The sequence below is a fragment of the Hylobates moloch genome, unplaced genomic scaffold (assembly GCF_009828535.3).
Source record: "Hylobates moloch isolate HMO894 unplaced genomic scaffold, HMol_V3 SCAFFOLD_5, whole genome shotgun sequence".
Lineage (NCBI taxonomy): Eukaryota > Metazoa > Chordata > Mammalia > Primates > Hylobatidae > Hylobates > Hylobates moloch.
The window spans coordinates 77870813-77892204 of NW_026652280.1; the positions used below are offsets into that span (position 1 = coordinate 77870813).

The 21392-nt window shown below is 43.8% G+C and overlaps 2 protein-coding genes across 3 annotated transcripts in view; one reads left to right on the forward strand and one right to left on the reverse strand.

The window, feature by feature from the left end:
* DTX4 (deltex E3 ubiquitin ligase 4) overlaps nt 1–9450 on the forward strand; it is a 35118-nt gene extending 25668 nt beyond the window's left edge. For both annotated transcript variants that reach the window (XM_032152957.2, XM_032152960.2), the window contains 2 exons: nt 1096–1185; nt 6081–9450. In XM_032152957.2, coding sequence (XP_032008848.1) covers nt 1096–1185; nt 6081–6314 — 324 coding nt within the window. In that variant the 3' untranslated portion in view covers nt 6315–9450. The remainder of the gene's footprint in view (nt 1–1095; nt 1186–6080) is intronic.
* Nucleotides 9451–10006: 556 nt separating this feature from the next.
* Nucleotides 10007–14354, reverse strand: MPEG1 (macrophage expressed 1). The gene has a single exon (XM_032152956.2). It carries the CDS (start codon nt 14308–14310, stop codon nt 12160–12162), a length of 2151 nt encoding a protein of 716 aa, XP_032008847.1. The 5' UTR covers nt 14311–14354; the 3' UTR covers nt 10007–12159.
* Nucleotides 14355–21392: the final 7038 nt, after the last annotated feature.

The following is a 21392-nucleotide window of genomic DNA, read 5'->3' on the forward strand; positions in this document are numbered from 1 at the left end:
GGTCCATAATAAGTGAAAAAGAAAAATCTGGGTTTTTTTCTTGCAGTTTTTTCATTCATTTGTTCTTCCGCACTCATTCATTTATTCAGGCAGGACATATTTGCTGATCATCTACGTGAGAACTTGTGCCAAGAGCTGCATGGAAGTATCAGTTTTATACTGGTTGAATCTAGAAGGGGTTTTTAAAGAGGGTTCCATCCCTCAGGGGGTCAGGGATACTCAGAAATTATAGACAAACCTTTGTATGCGGAGGAGGGGATTTGGTCATTGTTACCGGGAGAAAATTTGCCGCTTTTCATGAGCTTCTCAAAGGGGCCTGTGGACCCATTCTGGGCACTGATTAGAAAACCTGTTCTCACTCAATCGTACTTCAGTTTTTTTCTCACCAAGTGGCCTGAGACTGCCTACTTAATAGGGTATTGGGTGGCGATAGTTGAAATGCTGTTAGAAGATTTTTAGTCCTCACTATCCCAATTCCTACTGTTAAAGAAGAAAACAAACAAAAGCCCATGAGGACAAAGGAGAAAATCCACAAGAATCATTCAGAAAATTCTGTTGGCATAGCTCATAGCTTGGAGGCACTTTCTTTATCTTGAGTAGTTAAAAATCCAGAGTGTGCCTCAGGAAACCTGGGCTTCAATTTTAGCAGAGCCACTAATATTACAGAAGCCACGTATCTTCTCTGCACTGCAGATTTCTTCTTTTGTAAGACAATAGATGATGAAGATGACAGACAATGAAGTTAAACATTTACTGAGCTCTTACTACTCATCAGGCACCGCTCACTTAACATTTATAATAGCCCCATAAGGGAAGAACTCTGCATCATTCCTGTTAGAGAGACGGGGAACAAAAGCCCCAAGACAGGGTTCCAGCTAATACAGTGGGAGGTAGCAGCTCTGCATCCAAACCCAGGTCTAAGGACACAGAAACACATGTTAAATGACCAGTCACAGTGCTTTTTGGGTCCGTTCTCTGTTGAGGCTCTATGGGAATTATTATTGTCATTATTATTGAAATTAGTCACAGCCTAATCCCGCTCTTGTCAGAAATATTTTGAAAAATGCCATTTGCTTGCTTGCTTTCTGTTTTCAGGGACCAGAACACCCGAATCCTGGGAAGAGTTTCAGCGCCCGAGGCTTCCCACGACACTGTTACCTTCCAGACAGCGAGAAAGGGAGAAAAGTAAGACTGGAGGTTTCCACATAGAACTAGGTTTTAGAATAGATTGGGCAGTTTACTTCTATGTCAAGGCCCAAAGTTTTGGTTCTTACAATGCACAGACCAAAGAGAACTGTGTCTCTTTTAACTCTAGATGCACACAGTAACAAGGTCAAATTTGAGTCAACCATAGGTGGGGTGGCTACGATTAGAATTTTTTTTTTTTTTTTTTTTGCAGTTGGGTGGGAGTGGAACATTTAGTTTGTATATTAGCCTGTTCTCACGCTGCTAATAAAGACATAAATAAAACTGGGTAATTTATGAAGGAAAGAGGTTTAATAGACTCACAGTTCCACGTGGCTGGGAAGTCCTCACAATCATGGCAGAAGATGAAAGGCAACTCTTACATGGTGGCAGTCAAGAAAGAATGAGAGCCAAGTCAAAGGGGAAACCCCTTATAAAACCATCAGATCTTGTGACACTTATTCACTACCATGAGAACAGTATGGGGGAAACTGCTCCCATGATTCAATTATCTCCCACTGGGTCCCTCCCACAGCATGTGGGAATTATGGGAACTACAATTCAAGATGAGGTTTGGGTGGGGACACAGCCAAACCATATCAGTTTGTTTCCTCTCTCGGGTATTAGTGGCAATAATTCATCTATTTTAAGATCCTGTGTCTAGAGCCCTGCTGCTTAAACGCTGGTCCTGGGACCAGCACCAGTGGCACCATATAGAAGCTTGATAGAAATGCAGAACCAGAAGCCACTTCATCGTAACGAGATGCGTAGCTGATCTGACAACACATTGCAGCTTGAGAAACACTGGTCTGGGATAGAGATCTTAATATGTAGATTATTTTCTTTTTATATACTTTCATATTATTTGACTTTTTCCCAAAAGGGCAGAGAAAACAATCATTGGTTTCTGGATTCCTAGTGATTCATGATTAGGCTTCAGTGGTTCTATGAACTCTAAAATTAGAATAAAAAATTTATGTTTGTATTTCTATGGATGAGGCCAGCAAATCATTGGATTTTCAAAATCTTTCCCGATCTCAAAAGGAGTAGGAACCATTGATCTAAAGGGAGTACTGGGGGGAATATTGGACAAGATATATTTTAGTGAGCTTTCTCTCCAAATTTCCGCAGCTTACTTCAACAAGTATTTATTTGTCATACAGTTTGCATGTCAGCAGCTATGGCTATGCTGTTGCTGTGGGTCAGTGTCTTAGTCTGTTCTGGCTGCTGTAACATAGTGCCATAGACGGGGTAGCTTATAAACAATAGACACTTATGTCTCACAGTTCTGGAGCCTGAGAAGTCCAAGATCAAGGCGCAGGCAGTTTTAGTGTCTGGCTAGGACTTGTTCACGTGAACCCATCCTGGTTCGTAAATGGTGCCTTCTCACTGTGTCCCCACATGGTAGAAGGGGCAAGGGGTTTCTCTGGGGCCTCTTTTATAAGGGCACTAATGTCATCCATTAGGGTTCTGCCGTCATTACCTAATCACCTCTCCAAGGACCCACCTTCTAATACTGTCACCTTGGGGGTGAGGATTTCAACATAGCAATTTGGTAAGGACACATATTCAGACCATAGCAGCAGCTTCAGTCAGCTCCATGTGGCTTCCTGTTCTGGAGGCCAGGTGGAAGGAGCAGCCCTTCAGTGGCCCATGTCCTCCCCATGGAAGGGGGCAGAGGACAGAGAACCCAAGCGGAAGTGTGTAATCACATTTAGAGCTCCTGGATGCTTGTTACTTCCACTCACCCTTCACAGGCCCCAACAAGTCCTGGGCAAGCCAGATAAGGGGTGGGACAGTGACCTTTCTACAGGGAGGCACTTTGGGTTTCATGTCAAAGGGTATGGATATGGTCTCCCCCTACAGGTGGGAAGCAGGTATTTTGGAAGAATAGGAAAATCAACCACACTGAGGTGAGAGTGCAGTGTCCCCAGATTAGGGGTCAGGACCATCCCTGATACTGTTTACCTTGAAGAGCCAGATTTACGTGCTTGAGCCCTGGAGCTACATCCCAACTGTTGGTAAAATAGCTCCACTGTAAAGTCCTGCAGTTAAAACTAGAATCCTGTTGCCAAGAGCTGCTTTTCTTCCAGGCCTCCCCTTTTTATGTTAATGACATACTCAGAGTCCCTGGTACCCAGATGGGCACATTAACTTTCTTGGACTCCTGTTCTTATCCACCACATCTGTTTAGCTCATTCCTCCCTGCACTCACTGCCTTCCAAACCACTAGACTCCTCTTCTAACCCTGCCACTGCCAACATAGATCATCTTTTACCTGCTACCAGGTTAGTTATCTCAGTTTCTAGAATCAAGCTTTTTGTGTGTGAAAGAAATAAAACGAAGAAACAACAAAGTGCAGTCTTCTCAGCTTGACATGTAAGACCTACTACAGTGTGAGTTAAACCTTCTCCTCACACCAGTTTCTCATCCTTATCCTTCACATCTGCTGTTCCAGGACCCTAACCTTGGGCTTCATTGTAGATTGAAGTATAATTAGAGGATGGGCTTTGAAGCCAGACCAGCCTGGGTTCAAGTCCCATTTCTGCCGTTTACTAGCTGTGGGAACTGGTTGGCTTCATGTCTTAAAGTCTCAGTTTCCTAATCTGTAAAATAGTGGTGATGATTTCCTTCTGTATGGACAGGATGTTGGAAAAATTAAATGAAAATATCATTTGCAAAATGCACACCATAGTGACAACAATTGTAATTTATCCATGCCTTGGGTTTATGTTTGTTTACTATGTCTATACATCCTTCTCTATTGATATGCCCCAAATCCTTCCCTTCCTTTACTACTCAGCTCAGAAGCAACCTCCTCCATGAATTCTAAACTGATACCCATCTGAAAGTCAACAGAATGGTGATTCAGACCATGGGCTATGGAGTCAGGCAGTCCTGAAATCAATCCCTTAACCCCACCGCCCCCAGCCACTTACTAGCTATAAGACCAAGGCAAGTCTTTTACCTTTTGAGCCTTTGTTTCCTTGAAAGGGATAATGAGAGTCCAGTTTTCTGTCATTTAATGACAGGGATATCATTATTATTAGACAGCTTCATCATCATACAAACATCACAGAGTGTACTTACACAAAACTAGATGGAATAGCCTATTACACAGCTAGGCAATATGGTATAGCCTATTGCTCCTAGGCTACAAACCTGTACATTACTATAGGTAGTTGTATAATGGTAAGTATTTGTGAATCTAAACATTGAAGAGGTATAGTAAAAACACAGTATAAAAGATAAAAGTGGTATATCTGTATAGGGCACTTACCATGAATGGTACTTGCAGGACTGGAAGTAGTTTTGAGTGAATCCGTGAGTGAATGTGAAGGCCTAGGACATTGCTGTACACTACTAAAGACTTTATAAACACTGTACACTTAAACTACACTAAATTTATTAAAACTACTTTTCTTTCTTCAATCATAAACTAACCTTAGCTTATTGTGACTTCTCCATTTAAAAACCTTTTAACTTTTTTAACTTTTGACTTGTTTGTAACAACACAGCTTAAAACACAAACACATTGTACAGCTGTAGAAAAATATTTTCTTTAATCCTTATTCTATAAGCTTTTTTATTTTTTAAACTTTTTTTTTTTTACTTCTGAAACTTTTTGTTTAAAATGAACACACGAACATATACATTAGCCTTGACATACTAAGGGCAGAATCATCAGCATCACTGTCTTCCACCTCCGTATCTTATCCTGCTGGAAGGCCTTGGGGATAATAACAGGAATGGAACTGTCATCTCTTATGATAACAATGCCTTTTTCTGGAATACCTTCTGAAGAAACTGCCTGAGGCTGTTTTACGGTTAACTTTTCTTTTTGTAAATAAGTAGGAGTGCACGCTACAATAATGATTTAAAATGCAGTATAGTAAGTACAGGGCAATAGGAATTTCTCAGCTCTTTTGTAATCTTGTGAGATCACCATTGCATATGTGTTCAGTCATTGACCAAAATGTCACTATGTGTGGCGCGTGGCCATACCTGTATCATCTGATTACTGTAATGATTATATGTCCCAATGCCCAACACTGAGAAAGTAAACACTAAGGAAATAGCAGCTCATATTTCTAATGTCTGCTTTTATTACTAATACTATTATGGTTTCCTCTCCTCCAGCTCATACCATGTTTACAGTAGTTCAGTTTTCAACCCAAGACATTTTCATTGGATGCTTTTTCTTCATGCTGGACACTACTCTGACCAAGGCCTGGAACAGGGCATTAGCCACTAGTCTTGCGCAACAAACTTTTTTTTTTTTAACTTTAAGTGATTTAGAACATTCTGCAAGCCCCAAAACTTTCTTTGAGCCTCAGTTTTCTCACCTCGAGAAAGCCAGAGTGCTCCAAGATGTCACTAGAAAAATATTGCACAGCTTCAGCTTTGGATAAATTAATACTATATTGAGGTAGTGGTGGCGGTAATGAAGGGCAGAACTTCAGAAGTTCTCAGATCATAAGCACCTTGAACTCCTAGATCCTATCTTTCAAAATGCAGCCGTTATGTTGGCAGATAACATTTATCAATTAATGCGTTGTAGGCACTGGTGTGAAAATACATTTCACGGAGTGTCCAGTAAGATGTTCACAACATTTAGAGCCAGATTGTACCATTGCCATTTCATAAATAAGAAAATTAATGTTCAGAGAGGTGCAATAACTTCTCCAAGGTCACACAGTTATTCAGTGACAGAGCCAGAACTCAGCCTGTAGCTCCCAAACTCCAAGTCCAAATCGCTTTCTTTCCCCTGGGCTGCTTAGGTTATCATGATGCAGGAAGGGATGGGGCCCTTGGGAGGATTCTCTACCATCCAAGGGATAGTCTTTGACTGCCAAATAATGTCTGCCTTTCATGTCCCACTTTTGTCCCTCTAGGTCCTGAAGCTGCTGCTCGTGGCCTGGGATCGCCGCCTCATTTTTGCCATTGGCACCTCCAGCACCACGGGCGAGTCAGACACCGTCATCTGGAATGAGGTCCATCACAAGACAGAGTTTGGCTCTAATCTCACTGGCCATGGCTACCCAGATGCCAATTACCTGGATAATGTGCTGGCTGAACTGGCTGCCCAGGGTATCTCTGAGGACAGCACTGCCCAGGAGAAGGACTGAGGCCAGAAAAGCTTTGAGGTGGGAGGGCCCGTGGAGACTGCAGGACAGGAAGTGAGGAGAGTGAGTCGATGTAGAAGAAGTTGGTGTCCTGCCCTCCCAACTTTCTATCCTCCCCTCCTGCCCTGTGTCCATCCCTCATCCCTCCCAACCACAGTGGGAGCCATACTGAATATAGCGACATCATTCATAAATCTCATCCAACACAAAGGGAGATGGGATGAGGGCCATCCTGGGTCTGTTCCCATGGAGTTTTTGGTGCTGGGTAGGCAAGAATCCCCTCCCTACCCCACCTCCCAAGTAGGGGCATGGTCAGCACACCTGGGGTGTGGGCAGTGCCTAGGCACTCCATATCCTGGCTTTGGGAAGCCAGGGTTTCTTGCCTCAGCCGGCTTCTTGCTACTTCCACTCTGCTTTGAGACTGGAGTTTCTGCTATTCTCCTTCTGCTGGAGGCAGGGAGCTCTCACTGTGTAAGGTTGGGGGGTGGGCAAAGGGGTGAACCACTAAACTGCTGTGACATCAGAAACTGATGCCTTGGTGTAGAGCGAGGAAGCACTTCTTCCCAAGAGAGTCAGAGAAGGAAAAGCCTCTGGGAGCACATTCTGCTCTCATCACAGTCCTTGGCTTCTCTGGGCCCTCCTCTCCTCCTCACAGCTCTGACCTGTCCAAAGAGGCATCTGGTTCTCTCATGTGGATGGATGGACTCTGGGGTTCCTCTTTGGGGTGGCATCCCATGATGCTGTTTCTAGCCCCTCTCTGATCAAACCAGAGCCTGCATCCCACTGAGCATCTGAACTGTCCTCAGGGAGAGGAGCCCACAGCCTTCCTCCCAACTCATTCTAGACCAGCTCGAAGATTCCATGAGTTTCATCAAGTCACTGTGAGTGGAGCCCATGCTGGGCTCTGTGCCCTCTATGTCTGTGCATGCGTGTGTGTGTGTGGGCGTGTGTGCATTGCTGGGCCAGCTTGATGGGAAGGCCCGTCATGTCCCTGCACTCTGTTTTGCAAGATGCCAAACCCCAGTTCTGATGGGGCTCCAACAGCCAGGCTGTGGTCCTTTGACATTCCTCACCTGTTGCCAACCTATCCCATAGTTAACTGAAACCCCAATGGAGACAGAACTGTGCCTGGGGAGATGCAATGAGGTGAGGGCTGGACTCATCCTTTTATATTTCTTTTCAAGATTGGATCAGAGCTCATCTCCATCCAGTCTTGTTTCTATGAAGGCTTCAATCTGTTTCCATGCAAATTTGCTAATCAGAGCCCAGAGCTGCTGGGTCCCTCATCTCCCTCATCTGTTATAGATTGACTTACAGTAGGGAGAGAATTTCTTTAGCTCATTCCTAATGGGGTTGGGATCACGATATGGTCTGGTCCAATCTGCATCTTGGTTGTGTCCCAAGACCCTATCTCCTCCTGAACATTCTTATTGCCTTTGGCTCCCAGTAAGGAATGAATTGGGGGCCAGGGAGGAGAACAGGGGGGATCAAGAAGGGAAACCCAATTCCCCCTTTGAAAGTGGGTTCTTTGAACTGTGTGTTTGGGGGAAGTTCCTCTGGATACTAATTTGAATTTATATACCTCATGTTTGGAGGTTTGACATATATATATATATATATATATGCGTATATATTTCATAATATTTGGAAGGTTTTTGATGCTAGAAAAATGGAAACAAGAGAACCTTCAAAAATGGTACTTAGATGGGAACCGGAGGCCATTCTTTCATAAAAGCCAGCCCCATAGCTGCTTGCTGTTAGGCCTCCAGCCATTTTGACATTGGGGTGGATAGTCGATTCACCTGCCTGTCAGTCGATTCACCTGCCTGTCACCCATTTCTGTGGATGTGCTGGTGCTGAGCCTTTGCTCCCTTTCCAAATGGCTACAGGGATGTTGATCAGCTCCACCAGAGGGAGCTCTGATGGGAGGAATTGTTCTGCCATCCTTGACCCTGCGTCTCCTGTCGCCAGGCAGCCATTGTATCTCACCAGCAGACCAGGAGACTGATTCCAAGGTTACTGCACCACAGGGCAATTTCCTGCCATAGTTAGGAAGGAAACACCTGAACTAAATGGAAGAGACATCCCTGCGGTGTTTAATGTCGCACCCGTGCCCTTTGTCAGGTTACCATGTACCAGAGATTACTTGGAGAGCCTCATGCCGTCTCTGCCTTCACACACTGGTCAAGTATCTGCTGAGCTTCTTGGCCACAAGGGTGCAGAAATAGGCTGAGTGTCCACGGGAAGAAAGACACAATGAGGCAGTAGGAGGTGGGGAAGGAAAGAAGACAGACTTTCACAGTGGAATTAGGCAGTGGGGAGAGATCAGTTTCCCCACGTCAGGGAGAAGAAGGTAAAGGTGGGGAAGGGGGTGGCCAGGAGGAGAAGGAAGAGGACTCAAAATGGAAAGGGAGCCGCTGTGCCCGTGGCAATACCACTTGGAGAGATCGACTTCATACCTTCAAGCCTGTTTCCCTGGGCTTTTGATTGTGTCTGTGCCCCATTTCTTGTCCTCTCTGCAGATGCCCAGTAGGGGCTACCTCATCCTCGTGCTGTTCTTGTGTGGCTTTCTGGGCAGTAGGCATCTTGAATTTCCTTTCTAACACTGTGCCCGGCAAGGCGGGGAACATTCCTCTGCCCTTTCTCTTGTGCCAACCTGGAAAGGTGTGGTCTAGCTTTCAGTGAGAACCCTGCCAGCCGAGCCCCGTGCATCCACTACCGTGATACAGAGTGTTTTCCCACCAGAAGCCCCGCTGTGCTCTCCTGGCCCAAGTAGGGGATTCCATACCTTCCCTTTCATGGTCTTAGCACCAGCAGCCTAGTTTCTCCCTTCCAGAGTTTCCAGGGATGACAAATTGGATTGGAGACAAACCTCGTCAGATGCTCATCCCCTAAAAGGTTAATTGTGTATTTGTGGCTGCGTGTGCCTTTGTGTTTTCATTCTCTTCCCATTTTTGTACATTTTGGTCTTCTCTGTGGTTTTATACTTGGTCAAAAGTACTCGTCTTGGTATTGCACTGTTGTGTGCATGAGAAAACTGGGGGAAGGCTCACTGGTACAAGAAAGGACCCCTGACCCCTTTCCTTCTCTGTGGTCCCCAGCATTAGATTGGGGGTTCTGGGAGAGGCAGGTGAATGTGCTAAGTGAATTGTTCTGTTTGTAACTGGAATGTTTTTGAAGTCTTTGGTGTTGCTCCATGAGAGGACATCGCCACCTGGTGCTCATGAGGTGTCTGTGCAGAACAATAAATGGCAAATGAACAACCACAAAATTGTTGCTGTTGTTGGCCTTCTGCTGTTTGTAGGTTAGTACACCTATCTGTGAGGGATTTGGGTTACCTCCCTGAGTCTGTAAGCAACCACAAGCCCTGCTACTGGGTGGGGGAAGTCCCTCCCCAACCACTTAAAAACAAATTTTCCACATATTACCCACCCACACATTTGATGTGGCTAGACTCTTTGTTTGCCTAAAGGAACAGACCACATGGCTGGGAAAATGAGTAAGTGAACGTGTGGGAGAAAAAGCACTTTTAGAATCACGAATATTCACTTTTAAAGGTCTCTTTGCCTGACTGCAATATAGTGTGTGTTTAAATCATTTACAGTCTGTTGTTTCTCAAATAAATGTTTAATATTAATCATCCCCAAACTGACAAGAACAGAAAAATAAAATGCAAATACAGAGCCACCTTTGTCACCCAAATCTGTGTCTATTTCTGATAGTCCATGGAATGTGGTTTTCTTGGAAGCCAGGGTTGGTCTCCCCACAGACCCCAGCCTAAGGTCACCAGTTAGGGACCCAGGACTTGGAAGGCAGAGCCTGTGAGCTCTTCCATCAGGGATCTGACTCTGCAAAACGACTTGATGAATGCAACCTGCAAACTCCCATGTTCTAACTTCATATGCATGAGCCGTTGGACAGAGAGTTACTTAGTTCATATTTTACTGCATATTTATGTGCAATTTTGTTATTAGGAATATAAGTTTGTAAGGAACTTTTCATTTCAATACGCAGTTAGTGCATTAAAAGCCTGGGAATTTGGGGCTATATTTTGCCTTTCTGACTCAATAATCTTCTAAGAATTCACAGGAAAGTCAGTATTTGCAGACAAGTGGTTAGCTTGGCTAAAACGTACAAAACACCCAGAACCCACAAAACACTTAGAGGTTTAGGAGAATGTTTTAATGCTTAAGAGGCAGGATCAAGTGAAGAGGTTATAGAAATCAGTGTCTCTGGCTGGGCAGTCAAGAGAGCAGGGCTCAAATTCTGTGACTCACTTCTCTGTGTCTCAGTTGGAAATGAATGGGTATCCTGGTTCCCACCTTCCCACACGCTGTGATGCTTCAAACTCCTTGGGTGAAGGGCCTCTTCTCAGCCCAAGATTTTGATTGTGAACATTAACAAAGGGAACAGTCATCCTCCACAGAAGATAACTCATTAATGACATTTGTTTGAGTGACTAAATATATCATTTAAAAAAATATTGTAGGGGGATCATGAAAGTAGTGGAGGTAATTACAATCAGGAGAGATTGGTATTAAAATTGAGCAAAGTCGCAACTCTTGCCAGATGACAATTATGCATCCTGCTAGATGCCCCAGGGCTCTCAGCCTGGAACTGAAATAAATGTGTTATAAGTGTGCTGGATGCCTTTTTCAGTTCATTTGAAAACGTGGATTTGATCATGTCAGCTCCCTTTCTGCTGGAAAAAAAAGTAGCTTGCATAATTGGTGTTAACTATTCTGTTTTGATTCTACAGAGTAAGTAATACTCAAATATGGTCTGTCTTCTTGCCTTTTTTACCCCCAGAACAATGCAGACATTGAAATGGGGTGTGTGTGTGTGTTCATATAACAGGAGGACAGGAAAGGTAAGGACCTAGAACAATGCAGACATTGAAGTGTGTGTGTGTGTGTGTGTGTGTGTGTGTGTGTTCATATAACGGGGACAGGAAAGGTAAGGACCTAGAACAATGAAGACTTATTGAAATGTGGGGTGTGTGTGTGTGTGTGTGTTCATAGAACAGGAGTACAGGAAAGGTAATGACCATCCATGGAAGATGAAGGGGTAGTACTTAGCACCAGAATCTTTTTCAGTTTTTACCCATCTTTCATTACTCCTTGTCTCCAAATCATCCCTTCCTCTTTGACCCACTAATAGAAGTTTATAACTTAAAATATTTTCTGAGGACTTGATGACACTAGTCAGAAGTCCAAGAGTGGTCTGGTATAAGGGAGTGTTCATCATGGGGCAGCTGGAAAAAGTGGAATTGGCACAGGCAACATCTTTCTTTTCAGATGTTTGAGGTCACCCCGAGGAGATAACAGTCTGTCAACATAGAGCCCTCAAAGTTAAAAAGCAGTAGCCAGGCAAGACTTATGTCTTTTCAGGGCTCTTCCAGGCCCTAAGAGTGTGAAATTCAGACAGCTTTTTAAAAATCAAAATAAAGGGCGAGTAGTTCTTACAGGCAGAAACTCTTAGAGCTCACAAATTGGAAACAACTGCAAACTTCAGAGTAAATTCATAGCTTCCAAATACAAATGTTCACATTCTCCCTCCGCTATTTTTACACAAATGCATTCAGGTGAAGACAGCAACACACACTGGGAAAGGACATCTGCTTTCTATTTTAGTCCCAGCATCACTTTTGCTTCTAGTCCCAACTGTTCCCTCTCCCCAATCCCACCCTTATCCATGTAACAATATGAATTTCCTGGCCCAGAGACGTAAAACAAGAAGTCACGAATATACCTACTTTTGGTTGCACTTGCCATTTCAATGCTTAGGAAAACAGAGTGGTCAGCAATGACCACACTGGAGATGAGAGAAACCATTTTTGGGGAGAGATTTAAGCTGGACTCTGCCCCTGCTCTTGGTAAGTGGTGTCTCCAGTTGCTGCAGTGCCTGGAACCAAACTCTGCCTTTCCTCAATTGCCTGATATGCTTTCTTCTTGAACTTCCGGGTGCCGTAGATGGCCAGGGTGATAACGACAGCCAGAATGGTGGTGACCCCCACTGTGACTCCAGCTGCAGCCCCTCCTGACAGACCACCACCATCCCCATGGATGACATTCATGGCCCTCCGCAGCTCTATCGGCTCTCCCAGCCTCCACTGGTGGGTCTGGGAGTCTTTAATCCAGGATCTCGCATTCTCAGAATTGGTCACTATGACAGTATTGGTGGCAGCCTGACTCATGAGGGGTGGCCGGGTGAAAGGTGGGAGCCTGGCAGGGGGCAGGGACCCTCCTGTAAAGAGCCCGGATTTGACGCAATAGGACACTTGGCATCCATCGCTGATGAGGGCTAGGTGCTGGCTGAAGCCCCCGGGGCACTTTTTCAGAGATGGTGCCCCTAAATCTCTGGATATAGCAGGATCTACCAGGGAGTTCCCAACTGTGCAGCTAAAGAACCCGCCAAAGGGGACCGCAAACCTGCTTCCCAACTCATAGTCCTGAGAAACACATACCTTGAGGTTTTCAAAGAGTCTCAGTGGAAAGTAGCCGGCTGGGCATGACTGCGCATTTGTCATGGGGTTTATGCTCTTGCTGCTGAAGAGGCCCCCAAAAAGCAGTCCTGAGTTTTCAGGTACTTGGCTACTGGCCACACACCAAAAAGCCCTAAATTCAGCCTTTGCCACCTGGAACACATCTTCACACACTGTCTTGCAGAAGACGAGGAGAGTGCACTTTCGATGACACTCCAGGTGGTTGTAACCCTCCTCGTGGATCTGGGATAACAGGTGCACCGGAGAGTAGCCAGAGGGGCAGGAGAAATCACCAGTGAGTGGATTCTTCTGCTCCAACTTTTGGCAGAGGAGGACATCCCTATTCCCTGAGAGCTGCGTGCATTCCTGATAAACCCCACCGAAAGAGAAGTTGGTCATTTTCCCTTCGCAGGAGCCATCATCAGTGTTGGCCTGAAAATTGAAGTTGGGAGAATTGAGATCTGTGCAGCCAGGGTAGGTGTTGAATGTGTAATAGCGCTTCACAGCAGTTTCCACCGTCTTTGACACCTTCTTCACCAGGGGGCCTGGCAAGTCAGGCAGCATGTTGGGGTTGATGAAGAAATGCAGTGGCAGGCCAGAGCGGTCGATGGCCACCAGGTGGTTGGTGATACCCTGCTGCCAGGCCCGGAGGGTGATGCCTGGGTAAAAAGGAACCCCTCCGATGCTCTGCACCCTGGAGTTGGTTCGGTTTGAGAGGTAGCTCTTGGTGAGGACGTTCTGCGAGGTATAGTTTTCCTCAAATTTGAAGTTCACGGTGTTTTGGAAGGCAAGTCCAGCAGAGGCGGTCACGGCACTATGACTGCTCTGGCTGTCTTGGAGGAAGGAGGCCCTGATGTGGTCCTCCTGAATAAGAGCAGCCCCAGCATCCACACTGGTGATGACGTGGGTGCCATAGTTGAGGACCAGGAGTTCTGCCAGGTAGGTGGCCATCCTTGTCTGGTTGTTCTCTAGACGGTCAGAGATGTCAAGGAGCTCCTTCCTAAAACCTGAGCTTAGCTCTAAAGTAGGGTTGATTTTGACTGTGTAGATGAGGTTTCTTACCTGAACTCGGGTAGTTATAGCTTGGTCCTTCACTTGGAGGGTCTTCATCCTCTGGAACTCAGTGGAAAACTTGCCATTGACTTTGGAAAAAAGAGAGAGTTCTGTGTTGATGGAGTAGGAGGTGCTGCTCTGGTAATTTGCCCAGGATTCCAGGATTTCTGAGTTCATCTCCATGTTGCTCTGTTTCTGGGGAATGGTGAAGATTTCATCAGGGATGATATACTGTCCATCCTCAGTTGTCCTGCAGTTGGTGTAAGTCAATTCCATAACTCGTCCCATGTCCACATTCCGCAGATTGTCCCAGCCCCCTCCAGGTAGGACTTCCAGGACAGGTAGTTTCAAGGCATTCTTGCATTTTTGAACTCCAACTTCATCCGTCTCTCCCAAAGGCTTGCCTGATTTAGCCCATGCTGCCACTGCCCAGAGAAGGATGGTGGCCCTGAAGCTGTTCATGGCTCAGACAACCCCAGCCACTCACCAGTCCTACACAGCAGCCAGCAAGCTTTAGGCAAACTAAAATGGAGAAAACAAAAGCAAATAATGAAGCAGAAAACTCATCAGTTCTCTAAAAGCTACCAGTTCCTCTTTAAGCTAATTTAATTACAAAATGGGGAAACGAGAGTTGGTTGGAATATTAAAGACCATCAGGTCTTTGAAGAATTTATGCCATACTAAACATGCAAACACAGCCCTACGTGCCTAACAGGTAACTATCCTAATTTTCCCCCAGCTCTGGCTGGTTACTCTGCTGCAGGGGTGTGCACTTAGAAAAAAATCCTGACCCCACACCCTACTGCTTCCTCCACCAGAAAGTTTGGCTTTGCTTTTTGCTCATTCTCTTGGACTTGATGTTTCATATTTTCCCTGACTGCTGCCTCCTGGGACTCCAATGTCAGTTTCCTTTTACTATAAATGCAGAGGCAAATGACCACACCACCCTTACTGAAACACCCTGGCTCCACCATACCTGTGCAAGCTGTTAGTCAAGGCCAACCCTGGGTTTCCCCTTTGCTTGAGGGTGGAGACTGTTTCCACAAAAGAAAGGAGTGAAATTCTTGGACACTTGTCCTGTGGGTTTCACTGTTATGAGCCATAGCAATTCTGTCTTTGGGGATGGCATTGTCTGGAGCACAACTGACAGGGCCTGAAGAGGATTTGGTTGCAATATGCTGGGAAACCCCAATTTGTATTGTCCTAAGCACTCAAAGTTAGGGCAAGGAACCCCTACACTGTGTTGTTTTCATTCAGATAGAAATGTTCAAGACAAAACCACACTATTATCTAGATTTTGATTTATCAACGGCAGACAGGGGCCAAGGAATATATGTGTATGTGTACACACATTTATATATCCTCTGTGTGTGTGCAGTTTCCTTGAAGTTGGTATCTGTTATACCTTTAATTTTTTGTTCCATTGCTAAGTGTGTGTAATCAGTTTAGGTGCATAAAAAAGAATGTGGCTCTTCATTACCCAATATCTTTTCTAAAAGCAAAAATTCATTTGCTATATCATTAGAAGAATATAATTACATGAGTTTCTTTTCAAGTTCCAATGCCAGCTGTATTAGAGCCCATAATTTAAAACAATGGTGCCAGGCTTGATTGAAACCCAACTCTGCTAATTCTTTGGGACAATTAGGCTGTGTCTTAGTACACTTAGTGGTAGCCAGGGAATCCAGAGGACTTAATGAAGCTCCCAATTGCATCCTTAACATTCCCAAGATTATACCATAAACTAGATAAAGTACTGAGACTGAAAAAGTCATGTTGCAATTCACAGGTATCACTACACCATCACCTGTATGCATCCTGGAAGGAAGGTTCCAAGGAATTGAATTCCTCTGTTGGTTATTAATGCAGCTAAGAAGTGTTTTCAGAAAGAATGAGGCTAGTTACCTTGCTTCCCAGGCCAGGCTTCACAAGTTATTATCAAAACCATGATGGTGTTCTGTAAATCTAGAAATACTGCATTCTGGGTCTATTTTTTCTCCAAGACAGGGTCTTGCTTATTGCCCAGGCTTGAGTGCAGTAGCTATTCACAGGCATGGTCCCACTACTAATCAGCATGGGAGTTTTGACCTGCTGCATTTCCAGCCTGGACCCATTTAGCCCTCCTTAGGCAACCTGGTGATTTGCTCCAAGGAGGTCACCATATTGATGCTGAACTTAGTGCAGACACCCAATTGGCATAGCACACTATAGCCCAGAACTCATGGATTCAAGCAATCCTCCCACATCAGCTTCCCAGGAATCTGGGACTGCAGTCATGCACCACCACGCCTGGCCATTCTGGGTCTATTTGTGCCACAGTTATCATGCTTCTGGGAACTGACACCAGCCACCCAAGAGGGATTAATTTATGAACCAGTGCCTAGTCTGTATTTGGCTAGAGGACCAAACCTTTGCACAGGATGTTCTAGTTAATTTATAAATCAGTTAGCCATAAATTTATACCTCAGCAACATGATCCCAGAATTAGAAAAATGAGAGTTGAATGCCCTTGAGTAGTTCCAATAAGTCTCTTGAAATACCTACATACTTCTCTTCAAACTATTTCTGGGATGGTTCATCAAAATTAGAATACTCTCACACTGCTTTGGAGACAAGCTGACAATTTGTTACCCTCTGCTTTCTCTTTAGTAGACCCTGTTGAGAGCTCACTCTCCTGAAATGAGAATACAAGCAAGGTTAATACAGACAATTCTATATTCAGGTGTTCCTATGTCTCCAGACCTCTAGTCACTGTATTTTTTATTTGTTCTATAGCCTTTGTCTTCATTTTATCATAGGAAAAAAAAATTGAAAATAGCGGAAAGAGCCAACAAGGGTAAAATTACATTGTACCCATAAGACAAAATAGTTTATATCCATCACAATTATTTAAAACTATTTTAATAACATGAGAAATTCTTATGCCATAATGTTACTGGAAAGGGTTCCCAATGCAGACCTCAAGAGAGAGTTCTTGGACTTTGTGCAAGAAGGACCAGGGCAAGTCCACAGAGTAAAGTGAAAGTAAGTTTATTAGAGAAGTAAAGAAACAAAAGAATGGCTACTCCACAGGCAGAGCAGAAGTATGTGCTGCTTGATTAAGGATACTTATTGTTATTTCTTAATTATATGCTAAACAAGGGGTGGATTAATCATGAGTTTTCTGGGAAAGAGGTGGGCAATTCTCAGAACTGAGGGTTCCTCTCCTTTTTAGACTATACAGGGTAACTTCTGGAAATTGGCAGTCATGGCACTGGTGGAAATATCTTTTAGCACGCGAATGCACTATAATTAGTGTATAATGAACAATGAGGATGACCAGGGTTCACTCTTGTGGCCATCTTAGTTTTGGTGGGTTTGGGCTGCCTTCTTTATTGCATGCTGTTTTATCAGCAAGATCTTTGTGATCTGTATCTGTATCTTATGCCGATCTTCTCTCATCCCGTGACTTAGAATACTTAACCCTCTGGGAATGCAGCCCAGCAGGTCTCAGCCTTCTTTTACCCAGCCCCTATTCGAGATGGAGTTATTCTGGTTCAAATATCTCTGACAATAATGTTATGAAAAAAAGAATGATAAACATTCAGCATGACCCCAACTATGTACATAACTAGAGGGATGTACGCCAATGCATAGACAGTAATTACATCTAGTTGAGAGGTTTTTCTAAATTATTTTAATTTTTTCCTCTTTTCTGTGTTTTTTGAGTTTTCAACAATGAGCATGTATTTATTAACTTGAGAAATTTGTATTCAGAGCCTATTAAGTACCAAATAATGATGGGTATTGGGTAATCATCACTTTTGTGCTCAGGAAAATAACCAATGCACAACCATGTAAAAAACAAAAGAAACAGGCCATGCAGGGTGGCTCACGCCTGTAATCCCAGCACTTTGGGAATCCGAGGTGGATGGATCACTTGAGGCCGGGAGTTCAAGACCAGCCTGGCCAACATGGAGAAACCACATCTCTACTAAAAATACAAAAAAATTAGCCAGATGTGGTGGTAACACACAACTGTAATCCCAGCTGCTCAGGAGGCTGAGGCAGGAGAATTGCTTGAACCTAAGAGGCTGAGGTTGCAGTGAGCCAAGATCGTGCCACTGCACTCCAGCCTGCGAGACAGAGTAAGACTGTCAAACAAACAAACAAACAAAAAACCTTAGTTCTGGAATTGTTATATTCCTGAAATGACCCAAAGCCTATGGATTCTGTGACTGCTGTGCTCAAGGAAGTTCTCTTTCCAATTCTCTGGGAAACAGTGAAAGGAGAAGTGCAAATGATGGGAAATTTGGCTTAACTTAATTTTACATACCAGGAGCAGAAGAACTGCTCATAAGAGTCACATATGAGGAAGTGGTGACCAGTGTGCTTTACCCACAACTTTTCTGCTTTATTCTGTTCACCAGAAATTTCCTTTGCTTTTTCTTGTACTAGAATACATACGCAGTCACATAACCTCCCCAGATGGCCACACTTGAGGAATAATGGCCTGTGGCTAACACTGATCTCTAAAAGAAAGAGGCATCTCATCTACAAAAACTTTGCATCTGCGTTGCTGAAGGGCGATTTCACTTCCTCCAAAAAGAAGCAAGAAGGAAGTCCCACATCTGCTTTCTTTCTCTGTTTGATCCCGTGCAACCTTCTGACACCATCTCATTCAGAGCCAAACCGTGATTCATGTCTGAGGTTCGCTTCTGTGTGGGCTTGGAACTAGTCCAGGTGTTTCCTACTTCTGCATTTCACCTGTGGTCTAAAATGGGGAGGAAAGTCTAGTTGTATTTGCTGGGGCAATTCCCTTTCAGCGGGAATCTAGGAGACCAGTGTGAAAACTGATAGTTAAATAATCACTATGAGAGTGATTAGAGAACTATGGCTTTTATAGACTTTGGAGTAAACTTTGTTATGGAAAATCTGGAAAGTATCAGTGAACAAAGTGGCAGTATTTTCCTTTCTGAACAGTTGATTCCTAGCCTGATGTTTTAAGAGTTGCGTTGTCAGCTTCTTCCCCTCAGAGGCTCTTCTTTCCACCAGGATCATTTGGTGATCTGACCACAAAACTAAGAACATAGTGATTTCATGACTCCTTTTAATCTGGAGGGTGAAAACAGAAGGCCCATGTGAAATGTTGCATATTCCCATTAAAAGTTAGGCCAGAATTTGATGGCCTAAGCCATTTCATTTCTGTTCTCTATTAGCACTCTTTTTCTTCCTCTCTCTTCCGCTTTTCTTGATCCATATTCTCATCATCAGTTATTCCCTTTCTCCTCTTTTTTTTCTCTTTGGCATTTGCAAATTTAGATTTGGAGGACACATGTCAGTGATTTGAGGTGGTACTTCCACTGGACTAAAGAGGAGCTGGTTTGAGGGTGTGAGCCTGTAGTCTCAGCTATTCAAGAAGCTGAAGCAGGAGGATCCCTTGAGCCCAGGAGTTCAAGGCCAGCCTGGCTAACATAGTGAGACACTGAAAAAAAAAGCAAGAAAGCAAGAGGGAAGGGAAGGGAAGGGGAGGGGAGGGGAAGGGAGGGGAGGGGAGACAAGAAAAGAAAAAGAAAAAGAACAGAAAAGAAAAATAAGAAGGACACCCTCATGTGGCAAAAGCTTAGCCTTTTTAGCCTGTAGGCTTCCACACTCCTATTCCATGTCATGGCAGACATCATTGAGCAGTCATACCCTTGATTTCCACTGAGCCCTGAGGTTGCCTCAACATCATTATCAACACAGTTCTCTAGGACATTCTAGTGAAAGCCTAATTCATCAATCCATTAAATAAACACTCCTTGAGCATCTGTTATTGGTCATTTGAAGGGTCTAGGAGGCAGAGTAAGCCCTGAGAGCCACTGTTTCCTCTCCATCTATCCTCCAAGCTACGCTCTACAAAGATTGAGCATTAGGACCAACTCACTTCCCCTGCCCATCTGCCTTCAGGCTTCCAAATAACATTAGCCTAACATAAAAAGTACCTCTTGCATTATCCTTCAGCTGAAAACAGTTTAGTATGAAGAGCTTTGCACACACAGGACTGGAAACACAGTGGAATTTCTCTTATATCTTCATTTCTCTGTCTCCACTTCTTCTCTCTCATGTAACTTCCTTCTTAAGGAAGATGTGAATAAAAGCAGTGATGGAGTTATGGAGTTGCATTCGGTCTCTCTGGATTAACTGCTGTCAGACTTCATATTTCTAAAGTTGTTTCATTATTAGGTAACATAAAACCAGTCTCACATTCAATCTTTTCTTCTTTTATGCTGGGATATTCAGATAAACTTTGAGAAGAAGCAAAGCAAAATTGTCACCATTTTTCTTTGTGCCTGAAATAACCATGAATAAGTTAAGGTGAAAACAAGCAATTTACGTGAGGTGATTCTTCTATCACAGAATTATAAAGAATTTGGAGCTTTGGGTCCTCTACTGAAATGTTCGCATTGCCTCTTCTATTTATTGGTAATCTTAATATGAGATTAAGAGCAAAGCCTGGACTGTGAGTCTATTCAGTCCCTAAACTTTGTTCTTGCTTTGCTAGTCACTCAAATATCTCAACTGCTAGACTGACAAATATAGATGGAAAATAGAGGTTTCAGAATTGAGATACAGGCAACATTCTGGCTCAGTAGATGACTTTGTGCAAGTCCTGGAGTTTCCCTAAGCCCTCATCTTACCAACTGTGAAACACAAACAATATGAGCTTCCTCTATACAGTAGATGAAGTTGCTAAGAGGACTGACTACAATCATCCATGTAAATCTCAACATGGTGCAGGCAGGAGCTCAATGTATACCAGCTCTCAGCTTTGCTTGCTGTACAGTCTTCAAGATAGGAGTGGGGGGAAAGGCATGTTAGAGCATCTCAGAAGCTTGACTTTCTTCCCCAATTATGGATTTGACAGTATGAGAAGTCATATTGACTCAGACAGACCACCTGACTATTGTTTACTAACATCCTAAACAAAGGTGTGAATCTCTTTAAGAAAAACAATGTGGTTGCAATGTCATCTGAATTAATGATGTAGGTAAATGAGAAGTGATTGGTTGCTTTATCAAAAAATTCATTTTAGGAGTGCTTTACAATGGGGTTGCCAAACTTTTTTCTATAAATGAGAAGCTAGTAAATATTCTGGGCTTTGCAATCAAATGGTCTCTGTGGAAACTACTTAGATCTGCCACTGTAGTACAAAAGTAGGTGATAGGAAAATCAATGAGCATGAGTGTGTTCCAATCAATCTTTTTAAAAATAAGTTAAGGCTGGATTTGGACTATAGTCTGTAGTTTACTGACCCTCAATTTAGAATGATAGAATTATAGAATCCCATAATTGAAAAGGACATGTCCTCCCAGCGAATGATTTACTATCCTCCAATAAAGTCTGACAAAATGGTCATCCAACCTCTGCTTGGATGCATCCAGAGCATGGCGGCTCCCTAGCTCCTGTGAAGACAGTTCTGATCTTAAAACCCTCCTGCTTCAACTGATCTCAGATGGTCTGTTTGATCTTCTGGTGGCTGATCGCATTCTTCTATGCTGTGACTGTCTTGGCAGTGATGCTGT

Coding starts and splice junctions, on each gene's coding strand:
- MPEG1 (XM_032152956.2), bottom strand. CDS start 14,310: ATGAACAGCTTCAGGGCCACCATCCTTCTCTGGGCAGTGGCAGCATGG.